Here is a 15,519-nt window from a genome sequence, read left to right on the forward strand (position 1 = left end):
TCCTGGAGGGGCAGGAGCCAGGGCCATTGGGGGCCAGCTGCTTCGGGGACACTGCCCTGTTCGAGGCCAGAGATGGGAGATTCGGAGAAGCAGGTGTGGTGCCACCTGCTTTCCAACCTCCAGGGCATAAAGGAGGGGTGCCCCGTGTTGGGGACCAGCAGGCAAACACAGGGTCGGTCAGGGAGCCAGTGGAGGAAACTGGGCCAGCCACCCCGGGAGGGAGGCAGCACGGTACAGCGAGACTCAAGTGGGTCTGGGAGCCTGACAACAGACTCGGTTCCCAGCCCCACTCACCAGCTGGACAAGCACAGGCAACATTTTTTTTCCCAGGTTGAAATGACACAAATTTATTCTCTTACTGTTCGGGAGGTCAAAAACCCAAAATGGGTCTTACAGGACTAAAACCAAGGGGTTAGCAGAGCTGTGTCCTTTCCAGAGGCTCCAAGGGAGAATCTGATCCTTGCCTTCTTCAGCTTCTCGAGGCTGCCTGTGTGCCTTGGTTGGTGGCCCCGTCAGCAGCCCTGTCCTTCCAGCCTCAGCTTCTCTGATTCGATGCTCCTGCCTTTCTCCTTTACTTAAAAGGACCCCTGTGGTTACACAGGGCCCAGTGGGATGGTGCAGGATGATCTCCATCTGATTATCCTTAATTTAACCACACGTGCAGAGTCTCTTTGCCATGTAAAGTAACATCTCCACTAGTTCTGGGGACTAGACACAGACGTGCTGGGGACAGGCGTCAGGCCACTTCTCTGAACCATAGTTTTATCTTTGTTTTAAACAAGAATAGTAAGAATAGCTACATCCCAGGATCCTTATGAGGGTTTAAATGAGGACATGAGCAGTCCCTGGCCCAGCGCAGGACTGTGAGTGGGCACTCCACACCCAGAGGTGTGGGTTTTTCCAGGTGGTGGGTTCGTCTGCTCTCTACACTTACAAATGGTTTTTCTCTCCTTTGTAATAGCAAAATCCAGTGTCTGCATCTCCCATTCCCAGTGGCACCAACAGTCCTGCCCCGAAGAAGAGCACGGGCAGTGTTGATTATCTTGCCCTGGACTTCCAGCCGAGCTCCCCCAGCCCCCACCGCAAGGTACCGCCACAGCCTAGCCCTTGGCCTTGTGCTGCCTGCCTGCTTTTCCTTTAGTCTGGGTCTTAGAGGACCTGCACGCCGCCTCTGAAAGCACAGGGGCTCGAGTTCTGTCCAGCCTTCTCAGCCAGTCCATCTCCCTTGTACCAGTGAGCAAATGGGTGCAGGCCAGGAGCCGGGATCCGCTCAGGGTTACAAAGGGAATGAGTGACAGAGCCAAGCCGCAAGGATGCTGTGTCCTGGTCTTGAGCTTCTGAGAACTGGCGAGGTGCATCCACTGCCTTTGGTACAGGGACCTGCAGCAGAGACTCCCGGGCCCCAGAAAGCCGCTCCAGGAAGCACACTTGGCTGCCCAGTCCAGACAGCGGGCTGGCTGCCAGTGCTCCCCTCTGGCGGGTGCTTGTTTGCACCTGGCAAATTTCTTCATAGGGAGGTGGGTGGAGGCCGAACTGAAGGCCAGGGTCCCCTGGGGGCTGGGAAACCAGGAGTGCTGACGAGGGCTGTTGCAGTGCAGGAGAGATACAGGGTGGGCTGTAAAGGTCCCTTTCAGAAACAATACAGGCTCCTGATGCCCATCTCCTCTCCCCTTCAGGAGCTCAGAAAGAGGCCCCCCCACCCCTGTTCCCCACCATCCGGATAACTCACAGCCACCTCCCCATTCTGTCCTCAGCCATCCACGTCATCTGTCACTTCTGATGAGAAGGTGGACTACGTTCAAGTGGACAAGGAGAAGACCCAGGCCCTGCAGAGCACCATGCAGGAGTGGACAGATGTGCGGCAGTCCTCGGAGCCTTCCAAGGGCGCCAAACTGTGATATGGGGCCACCGCACCTGGGGAGGGGCCAGGAGGCAGCATCTCCAGTGCTGGCTCCTCTCCTCTACCCCCACCTCCCAACTCACACAATCTCTCCTCTCCCAGTGCCCCCTCCTGCCACTCTGGCCTTCAAAGCACTTGATGTCAGGGACCCTGAACCCCTCTCCTAAGAGGAGAGGGCCTGATCAAGGCACTTCCTCTGCCCACTCGGGGCCCCCCTTTGATTTTTACCAGTAATGGCCATGCCTCTACCCACCTTAGTTAGAGCTATTGCCAAAAAACATCCTTCAGCCTCTTCCTGTCCTTTAGACCCAAACACCTATTAGGCTTTGGGAGGGGCTGGGGCTCTGAGCCAGATTCCACACCTCACTTCCGGTCCTAGCCCTCAAGCCCTCCAGCTACTGGGCTACCTCTCCTTCAGTCCCAGAAGATGCCACATTGTCTCGCTGACCCAAGGAGCCCAGGACCAGCAGAGCAAAGTGGACATGGACTTCATCCTTGTCTTGGTAGAACAAGGCAAGGCCCCCAAAAGATGAAGTTGAGAAGGAAGGTTAGCAGTGGTCTTGAGGGACACAGGAAGGAGGTCCTGGATGCAAAAGGCAGGTGATACGGACAGGAGTCCTGCCCCTGTGTAGTTGGAATGGGTTCGGAGAGGCAAAGGGAGGAGGACACAAGAGAGGGAAAACAGAGGAGGATGGGCAGGGGTGACCAGGGCCCCTAGTCCAGTGGTGCACCCAGGCCCCCCATGGGCGTACAGGAGGGGCTAGGAAGGTGTGGGGTGCTGCAGCCAGTGCAAGGTGGAGAGGGAGTCGGGGGCAGTGGGTAGGTACTGCAGGGGCTACCCCTGAGGGGCTGGCTGGGGTGGGAGGGAGCAGCAAATGTGCCTCTGCAGGACAGGTGGTGGGGGAGCGCAGATAACTGATGGGCTGAGAGGCAGGAGGCGGACAGTGCAGCTGGGGTCAGGGGGGTGGGGGTGGGGTGGAAAGCCCGGGCAATGCCTGGGGCTGCAGGCCAGAGCGGTGAGTGTGAGGGTCATGGGGAAAGCATTGCAGGGGAGGGTGGGGCCAAGAGGATGTTGGGGAGGGCTGGGGCTTCTGCTGCAGCCTAAGCCAGTAGGAGTATGGTCCCGGGAGCCCTGAGCCATGTTGGATTCAGACCTGGTCCCTGGGAAGGGAGAGGCCAGACCTCTGCTCCTGTGGCTTAAAGGCCCTGCATGAGCTGTGTCCTCCCCCACCAGGTATTTTGTCCTAAGGTGGGAAGGACAGATCTGAATCTTTTGCCGATGGTTCTTGCCCAAATCTTCCAGGGTTGCCGAGGTCTCATCCCACCCTGGGATGAACAGATCTCATTCCTACAGAAAAAAATACTTCCCACCACGGCTGACAGAGGTGACTACCGCTCACCTTTGGGTCCCGTGAGCACACACCTGGCCATGGTCTCAGAAGCCCCACTCCGGCCAGGAGGATTTTCTGCACGCTCTCCTAGCAGTTCAGCTCAACTCAGTGGGCACTGACGAATGGCTGCCGGAGCCAGGTTCTGGGAATTTGAGAATTTGTGCACTTGAGGTGTGGGTAGGGGAGACCCAAGGGCACAGGACATTGGTAAGGGCCATGAGAGAGACTGGAAGCAAGGCTACTTCAGGATGGTAGTGCAGATCAGGGATAGGTGATGTCTGGGAAAAGGGGGTGCTGAGATGGGCTCGAGAGGCAGGAAGAAGGGCAGGGTAAAGCACTGGGGCTGATGGCAGTGGCTGACACTGTCCCTTTAAGGCCCTCGCTGCAGGGTCTCCTAGGGCAGAGCATTGAGTGGCGCTGCCCTGTGACCCAGGTGCCAGCACTTTGGACTACGAATGAAACTGAGTGTTCAAATCTAGTGTCCAAGGAGGCCTCCTTCCAGCTCTTGGTTCCTGCAGCTCCCAAGCCCTCAGAGTGAAGGTGGAGGGGCAGAGACAGAAGGACGTGTAAGAGGATGATGGCCTGGTGAATGTAGAGACTCGGGCCTCCCCCAACCCGGTGTCTAGTACACACCTGCCTGTTCAGTTTAGCTCCCTGGTGGCCTGGCAAGGGCAGACCCAGGACGCACGGTGCCTGGGCCAGCAGGAGCAAGCAGCAGAGAGGGAGGAAGGGTTCCAGGGAGTTGAGCAAAGCAAGGTCCCAAGGAGCCACCGCCTGTGAAAGGATGGTTCCATCAGAGGGTGGCTGAGGCCCTTCCAGGCTGTTTCTCTGCAGGGGTCTGGCTCACCGGGGATGGGCAGCACCCAGGGCCTTAGTCAGTCTGCCCGGTCCCCTTCCCGAGATGGGACTTTGAAGACTTCTACATTTGAAACCCTTCAAATACGCCCCATTTGTAGGAGAGAAGCACAACCCTTCCCGCTCTGCAGTGAGTGGAGCAAGGGCTTGCCCCGGCCGACCCACCCCTCACACCCTTCCAAGAGCTCTGGCCGCAGTTCGCACTCCGCAGTTCACACTCCGGGGCACCCCATGAGGAAGCGAGGCTGGGCCCAGGAGCACTGCAGCTCCCTCCTCCGGGAGCCAACATTCTGGGACTTTGCAAGCTCCCTGTGCTGCCTGTGGAGGGGCCCCCTCGAGGTGCAGGCTGTCCTGTGATAGATGGTGGTGTGTATTCTTGTGTGTTGGTTACATGTGTCTTGAAATTTAGAATCATTTCGCACAGAACTGTCTGTCAGGAAGAGAAAAGGGGCTAACAGCCCAGTCTTAGGTTCTTGCCCTGTTTTACCATTTTAAAATCGACATTTAATTTTTCAAATCACTGTTGGTGCCTAATCACTTAAGTTATTAATTTATTCTGTTTTCTCTTTTAAAAATGTGTAACATGTATTTATCCTGTGCGTAGGTCTGGGGCGGGGTGGGAATGTGTTCTTGTGAGTCCTGGTTTTGCTGTGGTGACACACGGCACAGGCCTGGAGCTTGCAGGGCCCTTTTTACGTGGTGTTGGAGCAGGACAACAATAAAGTCCATTAGAAGCAACCAGAGAAGGCTGCTGGAGCCTGCCTTGTCTGAAGGGGAGGGAACCCGCCTGCATAGAATCCCTGCCTGGGGGCCACCCATGTATCGGCCTACACCCAGCTCTTCAGGGCCCCGTGAAGACAGGAGCCATTCTGCTCCCTTTCATTTTAATAGGGAGTAACGGGGCCCTCATCTTGACTGGGAACGAGAATGAATCCTCCTTACCTTGGAATGTATGTTCCTGATGTAGAAAATGGAAACTGTAACTTCCACCCATTCATCTTAGAAGGTGCACGGAGTGTAGAGATGAATTCTGGGCATGACTTGGTCTCTGCCAGACTACCAGCCCAGTTTCGCTGATTCCTAAGGTCTGATGTCTCAAGCCTCTGGGACATAGGCCAAAACTCACCTCCTCCACCTCCAGCACTGGCTGGCCAGCCAGCCCTTGCAGTCCCTGGCCACACCATGGCCTCTGTCCCTGACTTCCCACCTGCTTTGTTCCCCCAGATGGGTAGGGTTGGGGTGGAAAGGGCTCCTACTTGACCTCCCCAGCTCCAAGAATGGGCTGGCACCTGGGGACACCAGGGAGGGGGGGGCTACCCACCCCCCTCTTTCCTCCTGGCCATAGCCCATCCCAGGAGGGGACCACACACCTGTACCAGGTTCTCCCAGGGAAGGCAGGAAGAATGTGGGAGCAGCAGTAGCCAGTTCTGGGCAGTCCAGAGTTCTCAGGGTCTGAAAAACCTCCAGATGCAGGGCCTCTGGCTTCACCCGATAGGTGAGTCCCCCCAACAGGACTTCCTTGGGCAGTGGACTGGGTAACTGCCTCTCAGGGTAATGAGTGTCCTTGCCTCTACCAGCACCTGCCTCTGGGGACTATGACCACTGCTGGTCCCAGCTCTACCCTCGGGGTTCTCCCGGTCCTCACCTTGAACTTGCAAGCGCTTAAGCGTGGCACACTGTCATCTCCTGTGGGGCGTCACACAAGCCAAGAGGGCACAGGTTGTACCCTTCTCACTGCCCAGACACAGCAAGAAACAAAGGGCACTGCCGCCATCTCGGCCACTGAGGCAGAAAGAATGACATCTTTAAAGGCTTCGGAGAACCTATTTTTATTCCTGTTTGAGACCCTGAGTCTCTTCTCTCTGTGTAGAAGGGTACAGCAGTGTCAGGGCACATGAGGTCAATATCTGCTCCTCACCAAACCACCCCCAGCAGCCCCGAGGCCATGGCTCGCATGCCCACAGATGAGGAGCTGAGCCAGCCAGCTTTCCTCAGGTCCGACGATGGCTTCGTGAGAAACGCAAACATAGCTGCAGTAGAATAAGATTCTCTATCTTAACCAGAAAGGGGATGCAGGTGGTGGCATCTCAGGCACTGAGGCAGGCTAGGGGAGATAGGGTTTGGGGGAGGGAATGTCCCCTCTATGCACAGTCTCTGACCCCGTGCCAGGCTGCTTCCCACCTACACTCCCCTCAAAGAAGTACCAAGGGTGTGGGCAACCCCAGCTGGAGCCTCTGGAACCCCCTCAGAGAACCCAGAAGGTGGCCCCGACCCTGCTCTGCTTTTTATACTAGAGAGCAAGAGGATTGTCTGAAGGGAGCAAGGAGGGCTATGCTACTTGATGGCAAAACACTGTAGCTGTGAAGTCAGCCCCGGCACGTAGCCTGCTGGGGGGACAGGGGGACAAGGCCCAGAGAGTGTCCATCTAAGCTGTTTCAAGTTGACCAGGACACTTGGGTGAGAAATCTTAATGGTGCTGATCCCAGGATCGGGGCCTGAGGCCCAGGGTCAGTGGCTTGGCTCTCACCTCTGTATCTGGCTCCAGGCTGAGGAGTGACATCCCATAAGCTTCCTCTCCACCTTCCCTGCCCTTGGGAGGGGGGCCTGTCTTCAAGGCTGGACCTGCCTCCACCAGACCCCACCTGGCAGAGCGCCTCTGCCTCGGTCCCCACCCAGTTCCCTGAGGGAGATGATCAAGGCCTCCCTGCAGTGGGCTGTGGCGCCCCCCGCAGGTGGGAGCAGGCTGGGGCAGGGTCCACATTAGAAGACCAGTCTGTGGAAGTCACCACCACTGCCACCTGCAGGACTGCAGCCTCCTGGTGAGCCTTCGTCCTCATCCTTGTCTTCGTCGAAGCCCCTCCCCCAGTGCGGAGAGGCTGGGAGCGCAGAGATGTAGGCCGCCCTGCTTCGGGCCTCCTTCTCCTGTTCCTGGGAACACAGATGCGGATGCGGAAGGAGGTTTAAAATTCAGGCTCTGAAGCCAGAGGCTTCACTGCACCCCAACCCACTGCCATCCAGCACAGCAGTTCCAACTGTCTCCGGGGTGCCCTGGGCCAAGCACCAAGGACCCTCAGGTCCTGCCCGCAGGATGTGCCAGCCCTGCAGGAGGGTGGCTGGGGTGGAGCCTCCTTCTACCTTCTATCTAGCCTTCAAAGCCACTCTTCTCCCAGTAACAACTCCTAGCCCCTGGGGAAAAGGAGTTCATTGACACAAGACACAAGACGGAGTAACTGATGAGGGCCTGCCATGGCCCCAGGAAGAAGGAGCATGTCCCACCTCACAGGACCCCTCTGGTGTCCTGACACGGCTGTCCAGCTCACTGCCCAGCGAGGCATGAGGAACATGCCCGTCCTCAGGCTGAATGGAGGCCAGCCTCACAGTCGCTCCTCGCCCGCTGCCCCGCCCCCTGGAAGACCCATCAGAAACCTACAGCCAGCCTGGTGTCCCCACACGGACTCCGGCGCCGCTGCCCACAGGGCCCCATGGGATGACTCTAGTGGTTCATGGCCTCTGCCGTTCCAGCTGCTAAGTATTCTGATACCACCCCTGACTCAGAAGAGGGGAGTCGAAGGCATATGAGAGGAGGTTCGGGGCAGCGTGGTCCCCAGGTACCCCTGGAAGCCTCGACCTTCCACCACACAATCCCGGGGAGCTCCTTCGCACGCTCAGGACAAGCGTGAATAAACAACTGGTAATTCCTGAACGTCTGCTCCTCTGAAGTAAGGGGTTCTGTCTGTAGAGTCCACCTGTACGGTCCCGGCACGAGAGGGTTAATGACGGGAGCAGAAGGGGAGCAGACAGGGGAGTATCCCACCCGAGGCGGCTGCTGTGCAGGGAAGCCCTCCACCGGGGGATGAGCTCAGAGGCCCCGGGCCTGCTCACCTGCAGGTAAAGGATGTTGTCTTTGGAAATGGCCTCCATCAAATCTTTGTGGAGGGTGGGCTCCGCGCGGCCTCTGGGAGAGCCAGGCTCGGCCTCGGGCCCCTCCCCGGGCCGCTGCCGGTAAAAGAGCACGTAGGCCGTGTCCTTGGGGAAGAAGGAGGTGACGTTGCTGACAGACTCAAAGGAGGAGAAGGATACCCGAGTGTCGTTGAACAGGTACCACTGGTTCTCCGGCTCAGGCCTATCTGCAGCGCCCGGCAAGGGGGCTGGGCGAGCGGCGCCCTCCCGGGCATAGCAGTAGTAGTGGCCACTCTCCGAGGACACTCCGGAGTGCACGACGACGCTGCAGAGGTCGTAGGCCTGGCCCCGGCCCCCCGCCAGTGGCAGGCGGAGCAGCAAGGGGATGGAGACGTCGTCCAGGATCTTGCGGCGGCGCATGGTGCGCAGGTCGAAGGAGAAGCGCAGCAGGGTCAGGATGAGGTAGCGCGGCCCCTGGCTCAGCTCCACCGCCTTCTCGGCGTCCTGCAGCGAAGCGCAGGGCTCACAGTAGTAGCGGTTCTCGGCCGTCAGCCTTTCGGGGCACAGGAAGTAGTTGACCAGGTCCAGGACGGAGCGGGAGCCCTCTCCGGCGGGCGTGGAGGCAGGGGCACCCCCGTGGGTCCCTGGCCCCGGGCTGTCCTCTTCCTTCTCCTTCGTGGTCTCAGCCTCCTTCTCCTTCTCTGCCTTTTCTTCCTCCTCCTCTTTCTCTTTCTCCTCTTCCTCCTCCTCCTCTTGGGTCCTTGCCACCTCCTGTGCTGCTTCCTCTGCTTGCTCCTCCCTCTCCACCTTCTCCCCGTGGCTCGGCCCCCCAGGTCCCTGGCGGCCCAGACCTTCCACATCCAGGACAGAGGTGGGGGCGTCCCCCGTGACACAGTGTTTCCTCTGCCTCCGAGGACCGACCCTGCCTGGAACCTGGGCTTGGGAGGATGCCTGGGGTTCCCGGCCACCTATGTCCTCTGCAGGGAGCATCACTGAGCCCAGGCGGCGGCGGCGACAGCGCTCAATAGGGGGGAAAGCAAGAGAGAGGTCCGTGAAGGCCTCCTCTCTGGAGGAGACGTTGAGGCAGCGGAGGCAGCGTATGCGAGTCACAATCTTGCCTCCGAACATCTTCTCCACAGAGGTGGGACTTGGGCTGGGGGGCTCCTCCGGAGGGGATGGCAAGCTGGACTGCTTGAGCTTTTGGCAGATCCTTGTCCCTGTTTTCTCCTCTTCATGCAGCCTGGAGCAGAGAGCATGGGGATTTCACACACGCACGGATCCATTCTCAGTGCTTGGCCCTGATCTGGGCCACCTTATCCAGGGGCCACCCGCTTAGACGTGTGCATGGTTATGCACAGTCCCCACACATAGGTGCCAATGACATCCACACAAATGCACTCACAAGCCAGGCACACATGCCACACACTTCCCTCCAGGCAGGCCCACGAACCTGCCATGTGGAGAGGTGCCACGTCTACATGCATGTGCCCCCAGTGCTGTGCTGAACACGTGCACACACACACTCAAGCAAGCAGAACACACGCATATGCACGCACTGACCCCTCCCCAGTCAGGGCTCTGGTGAGCAAATGTCCCTCACACGCAGCCCTGCCCAGGTCCCTCACGGCACCATTCGCTGCGCCTTCCGCGAGTGCAGTGTGGCACCCGCTTCCAGGGACAGGTCACGCAGCGGGGAGATGGGCTATCCCTCAGGCACCCTCCTCCGGCTCCCAAGCCCCCAAGCAGAGCCCGGTATGGCCCCTCTTACCGATCCAGCAGGTACTTTAAGTACTCTGAGCAGTCCTGCTGGGTGCCGGGGCTGAACCAGGGTGTCCAGGATGCAGAGAGAAAGTTCTCTGGAGAGATGGCAGGCCGCTAGGACCAAGGCAGGTGGAAGGCACATCAGGAGCAGGAGGCCACTCACTAACCAGCTCTGCTGCACGCTAGGCCCGAGGGTACCTGGGGACTCTCTGTCCCAAACTTCCTGGCCTCCACCATGAAGTCCTCCCCACCCCTCGTCCCTGACCCAGCCTCTCCCACCACGTCCATGCAGCCCATGCGCACGGCCTTAGGTTTGTTTCTCTAGTGATTTGCTCTCCCCCAGCACACCTATTTCTTTCCAGACCCTTCTCCATTGCCCTTCCCTCTGTCTAAAACATCTTCCCTCCATCAAAAGCCTACAGAGTTCAAGATCCAGATGCACGAACACCTGTTCCATGAGGTCTTCCCAATGGTCCCGCCCCCTGCCACAATCAGCTCTTCTCTCCCTTGCGTGCACACAACACTGCATTTCCCTCCATTCAAGCATTACAACTGTTCTCTGCAGCTCCACCTTCCCCACCAGACTATGGGCTCCATGAAGACCCGAACTGTGGCTTCCTCCTCTCTGTGACCCCCACAGGGCCTTGCATAATGCCTGGCCAAGGGTTTCAGGTCCCATGAGGGCAGAGACCGTGAACAAAACAAATACAGCCCTCAGGGGGCCTGGCGATGCCAGTGCTCAGAAATGACAGCAGATGAGACAAGCAGCATCTAGCACAAGGGCATGAATTACTGATGGGAGAGACGTGGCCATCAGCACACAGAAGGGGGCCCAAGGAAGCACTCCCTCTCCTGTCCCATGAGGCACCAAACCGACCATGAACCCACGCCAGCCCCAACGTGGGACTCACCAGCATACCCCAGGAAGCAGGGCCTTCGACCCAGAAGCAGGGAGGTGGCAGCCCAGGGGCCTCCTCTCCATCGTGCACCAAGCCCCCTGCACTCACCTGGCTGTGCTCTAGGAAGGCAAAGAGCCACTGCAGCTTGGTCATCAGGGGCTGGGAGTTGTTCTCCGTCAGTCTGAGCACACAGTGTCTGAAGCTTCAGAAGAAAGCAAAAGTATCCAGGGTGTAAGCCGAGGGCATCCAAGGAGCCTCTCCTCACCCGCAGCCCAGGCAACCCCGGCACCCAGCCTCAAGGCACAGCAGCTACCTCAAGCTCAGGCAAGAAAGAGCAGGTGAACAACCCAGCCTGGACAGTGAAGTCGGCCCCACAGCTCATTCCAGTTCAGACAGCCCACGACCCTGAGACTCAAAGGCTCCAGGGAGCTGAGAGCCTACAGTCGCAGGGCGGGAAGGCTGGAACTCTCCTGCGTGCACCAGTCCGCACCTCCGTGGCGCACACCCATCTCTTCCTCCCCCGGAAACGGCCTTCAGAGCCACCCAGAGCAGCCGGCCTTGCTGCAACCAGGTCCCTCCCAGTCTGCTCTCACAGCCCCTTCTCAGGACCCCCGCGCCAGGGCCCTAAGACCACCCAAGTGGTTCTGCTGCCTTCGAATGAGGGAGGCAGGGGTCCATGTGAGGAGTGCACTGCACAAGGAGGATACGGCAGGGAGAGACAGTCTCCCCACAACCGGGTGGGACCCTGCGGGAGAAGGGAAGGAGGCCCTGCTGACACCAGCACTGCCTTGGAGCGAGCCAGTTCCCAGGCCTCCCCTTAGCTCCTGTGCTCACAAACAGCTCTGGGCAGCCAGGTCAGGCATCTTGCTCCTGTGCTCACAAACAGCTCTGGGCAGCCAGGTCAGGCGTCTTTCCAACCTAAGCCTGCTGCACAGAACAGTGTTACCCAAGCATGACCCCCTTGCCATCCGTCACAAAGTTCAAGTGCAGGAGCTGAGGGAGCAGTTAGGGACGTGTACAGCAATGTGACCTCACTACCATCATGTAAGCACAGGATCAGTATTCTGGTAGGTTGTCTGACTGTATTTTACAAAAAGTAACAGTCTGTAGCAGACTGGAAACTGGAAAAACTAGACCTTCACCAGGTCTGAGAAGCACACACATTAGGAAGTGCTCGAGAGTTGGCTCTGACCTCCCCACGCTAGACCCGAAGCTCAGAGAGGAGAAACCTACTTGAAGTCATACCACAAGCCAGGGCAAAGCTTCTTGCTCTATTTCTTTTTTTAAAAAGATGCCTAAGTGTGGTGCGGGTGAAAGATGAGTCAAATGGATCAACAGGATATAACAGAGAGCCCAGAAACAGGCCCCAAAATACCGCCCACTGACCTTGGACAAAGGAGCAAAGGCAAAACAAGGGAGCAAAAATCAGTCTTGTCAACAAATGGAACATTTGGACACCCACAAGAAAAATACACACACCAAGACACATACCTCACAATCATCCCACAAAATTAACTCAAGACAGACCAGAGACCTAAATATAAAACACAAAATGAAAAAATTCTCAGACAGTAACACAGGAGATAACCTCTATGACCTTTGGTATGGTGAAGCATTTTTAGAGGCAGCACCAAAGACATGATCTATGAAAATAATTAATAAGCTGAATTTCCTTAAAATTAAATTCTTCTGTTCTGGGAAAGAAAACACCCAGAGAATTAAAAGACAAGTCAGAGTCTTGGAGAAAATATTTGCAAAAGACACATCCAATAAAGGCCTGTTATCTAAAATATACAAAGAATTCTTAAAACTCAACAATAAGAAAACCAACAACCAATTTTTAAAAGGGCCAAATACAGAGAAAGGGGAGTGTCCAAGTTGGTGGCATAGTGAGATCCAGAACCCCAAAGACACACCCAATCCACAGCTCCCTCTGGATCGGGTCCCTCTGAAAAAGATCTGAAAACTAGAAGAACTGCTTTTCCACAACCAAGGACAGAAGGACCACCCTGGGATGCCTCCGAGGGGCTTAAACAGGGTCTTGCAAAAAACCCCACCCTGCCAGCAAAGACACAGGGAGAGGTGGTCCTAGACAGGCGCTTCCGCCAGGGGACAGAAGAGTTAATGCCTCCCGCCTAGCACCCCAGAGCCTGGGATATTTACTGGAGAGAGAGGAGCCTCTAGAACATGGGACTGGCAAAGCCAGGGGTCCCAAAGTACTCTGATAAACTGAGCTCTGCCCCGGAGGGCTTGACCTGAGCTCCAGGGAAAAAAAACGCAGTTTGCAAAATGCCTGAACTATAGGTCTGATCAATTTATTTCCAGATCTGGAGACAACAGCTAGAGGAATGCAGACAGCTGAGAAGCCCCCTGGTGATGGGGACCTTGGGGGGGGCGACCATCACTGCACCACAGGCAGAGTGCCAGCATGGGTAGGCAGACTCGGCCGGGCACCCAGCCTCCACCGCCTCGCTGGAAGGGACAGGAGTGCATCCACTGAGTCAGACCACACAGGGAGTGGTAGTGTTTCCCCACTCCAGGCTAAGACAGTGAGTGCAAACTGTCATGGAGTTCTGGCACTCCAGAGAGAGAATCTGCTAGTGCAGGTGGGCGAATGCAACAATCCCCTGGCCCCTGAAGCGGAGACATGTGTGCAGACGAGGCACTCTCCCACCGCACTGCAGAAACCCAGGGGTGTATACAGTCCCACCATTTCTCTGCCGTCTTTCTGAAACCAGCTAACAAGCCCATTCCCTACACTCTCTGGCTGTCTTGCTCAAGCAAGTGGGTACGCACGACCCACACGGGAGATGCCCCTTGATCACCCGGCCCTCATGGCCCAAGACGGCTATGGTTAGCAAGCTGTGCACAAAGCTAACACACAGAAAGTTCCTGGCAGGGGGCGCCTGGGTGGCTCAGTGAGTTAAAGCCTCTGCCTTCAGCTCAGGTCATGATCCCAGGGTCCTGGGATCGAGCCCCACATCAGGCTCTCCACTCCTTGGGGAGCCTGCTTTCTCCTCTCTCTCTCTGCCTGCCTCTCTGCCTACTTGTGATCTCTGTCTGCAAATAAATAAATAAAATCTTTAAAAAAAAAAAAAAGTTCCTGGCAGGCTACCCACCCCCACCCCCACCCCAAGGACACTGCACAGGCCACACAGACTGAAACACAACCTGACTCTGCCTATGAAAAAAGCCAAATACTTAGTCCAGAGCATCAGCCAGAAGGACAGGCTTCAGGTTTCCCACCTATCTAAAGGCTGAGAAAGCCCTTCCAGAACAGGAGCAAGGAGACAGAACATTGTGCACACCTTTCACCTCACTCCTGCTGGAGGGAACTCCCAGAAAGGAGCTTGGCTGGTGCCCTGATTTTTAAAACTGTTGTCCAGGGAACACTTCCAGATCTGACCTGGAGGCCGGCAGGGATTACTACTGTAGCAACATAGGACCCAACATATTCACATACTTCACAAGCTACTGCCTGAGAGCCTGGCTTCCCATCTCCGAAACTAGGTGCTAAATGAGGTCCCTACCTTTGGATCACTGACAGGTCTTAGAACCTGCTTGAATGGGGTCATATCAATAGGAACATATGAAGAATAAATCCGGTGATTTAGCAAATTACAAAAGTTCAAGAGATAACCAAGAACCAGGACAAGAGTGACCAAGAATCCACCTACAAAAGGCCACGCCTTGAAGACAAAGAGTGGTTGTTCTGCCTAATACGGAAAACAGAGGTAGAAAGTCAAGGAAGAATGGGCGCCTGGGTGGCTCAGTGGGTTAAGCCACTGCCTTCGGCTCGGGTCATGATCTCAGGGTTCTGGGATCGAGTCCCACATCGGGCACTCTGCTCAGCAGGGAGCCTGCTTCCCTATCTCTCTCTCTCTCTCTCTGGCTGCCTCTCCGTCTACTTGTGATTTCTCTCTGTCAAATTAATAAATAAAAGCTTTAAAAAAAAAAAAAAAAAAAAAAAAGAAAGTCAAGGAAGATGAGGCAACAGAACTGTGCTCCAAACAAAATAACAAGATAAGGGAGTCGGCTTCTCCCTCTCACTTTCCCTCTGCCCCTCCCCACCCCCACTCACACAAATAAATAAAATCTTAAAAAAAAAAAAAAAAAAAGAACAAGATAATACCTCAGAAAAAGACCTTAAGGATGAGATCTTAATCTTAATCTACCTGATAAAGAATTCAAATGAATGAGCATAAACATGTTTACCAGACTTGGGGAAGGGGCAGCGGTGGGGACTAGATGAACACAGTGAGAAATTCTACAACAAAACAGCATGGTGAGAAAGTACCAAAAGGAAGTCACAGAGGTGAAGAACATGACAACTCAAATGAAAAATAGACTAGAGCAGCTCCACAGCAGAATGGATAAGAGAAACCAGCAAGCAGGAAGACAAACCAGTGGAACTCACCCAGACCAAACAGCAAAAGGAAACAGAATTTTAGAAGAATAAAAGTAACTTAAGACACCTCGGAGACAATATCAAATGGAATAACATTCATGATAGAGGGGTCCCAGTAGAAGAAAGAAAGAGCCAGGAAATGTATCTGAAGAAACAGGCTGAAGACTTCTCTAACCTGCGGAAAGAAACAGACATCCAAGAGAAGAAAGCCCAGAGAGTTTCAAATAAGAGGAACCCAAAGACAGCCACGGCAAGAAACATTATCATTAAAATGTCAAAACTTAAAGCATCTTAAAAGCAGCAAGAGAATAACAAGCTTTTACCTACAAAAAAATGTTTAAAATAAAAATAAAACCATGAAGGCTACTAACAGCTTTGTCAGCAGAAATTTGACAAGCTAGATGA

At 55.7% G+C, this 15,519-nt stretch overlaps 2 protein-coding genes across 4 annotated transcripts in view; one reads left to right on the forward strand and one right to left on the reverse strand.

The window, feature by feature from the left end:
- GAB2 (GRB2 associated binding protein 2) overlaps nt 1–4,889 on the forward strand; it is a 190,051-nt gene extending 185,162 nt beyond the window's left edge. The window contains exons 9-10 of the mRNA XM_082749544.1: nt 962–1,087; nt 1,755–4,889. Of these exons, the coding sequence (XP_082605670.1) occupies nt 962–1,087; nt 1,755–1,898 (270 nt within the window). The 3' untranslated portion in view covers nt 1,899–4,889. The remainder of the gene's footprint in view (nt 1–961; nt 1,088–1,754) is intronic.
- A 1,070-nt stretch (nt 4,890–5,959) lies between these two features.
- Nucleotides 5,960–15,519, reverse strand: part of USP35 (ubiquitin specific peptidase 35) — a 52,689-nt gene continuing 43,129 nt past the window's right edge. For all 3 annotated transcript variants that reach the window (XM_082749530.1, XM_082749529.1, XM_082749531.1), the window contains 4 exons: nt 10,815–10,908; nt 9,815–9,921; nt 8,029–9,286; nt 5,960–7,074 (listed from right to left, as the gene is read on the reverse strand). In XM_082749530.1, coding sequence (XP_082605656.1) covers nt 6,907–7,074; nt 8,029–9,286; nt 9,815–9,921; nt 10,815–10,908 — 1,627 coding nt within the window. In that variant the 3' untranslated portion in view covers nt 5,960–6,906. The remainder of the gene's footprint in view (nt 7,075–8,028; nt 9,287–9,814; nt 9,922–10,814; nt 10,909–15,519) is intronic.

The sequence above is a fragment of the Mustela nivalis genome (genome assembly GCF_964662115.1).
Source record: "Mustela nivalis genome assembly, chromosome: 9".
Taxonomy (NCBI): Eukaryota; Metazoa; Chordata; class Mammalia; order Carnivora; family Mustelidae; genus Mustela; species Mustela nivalis.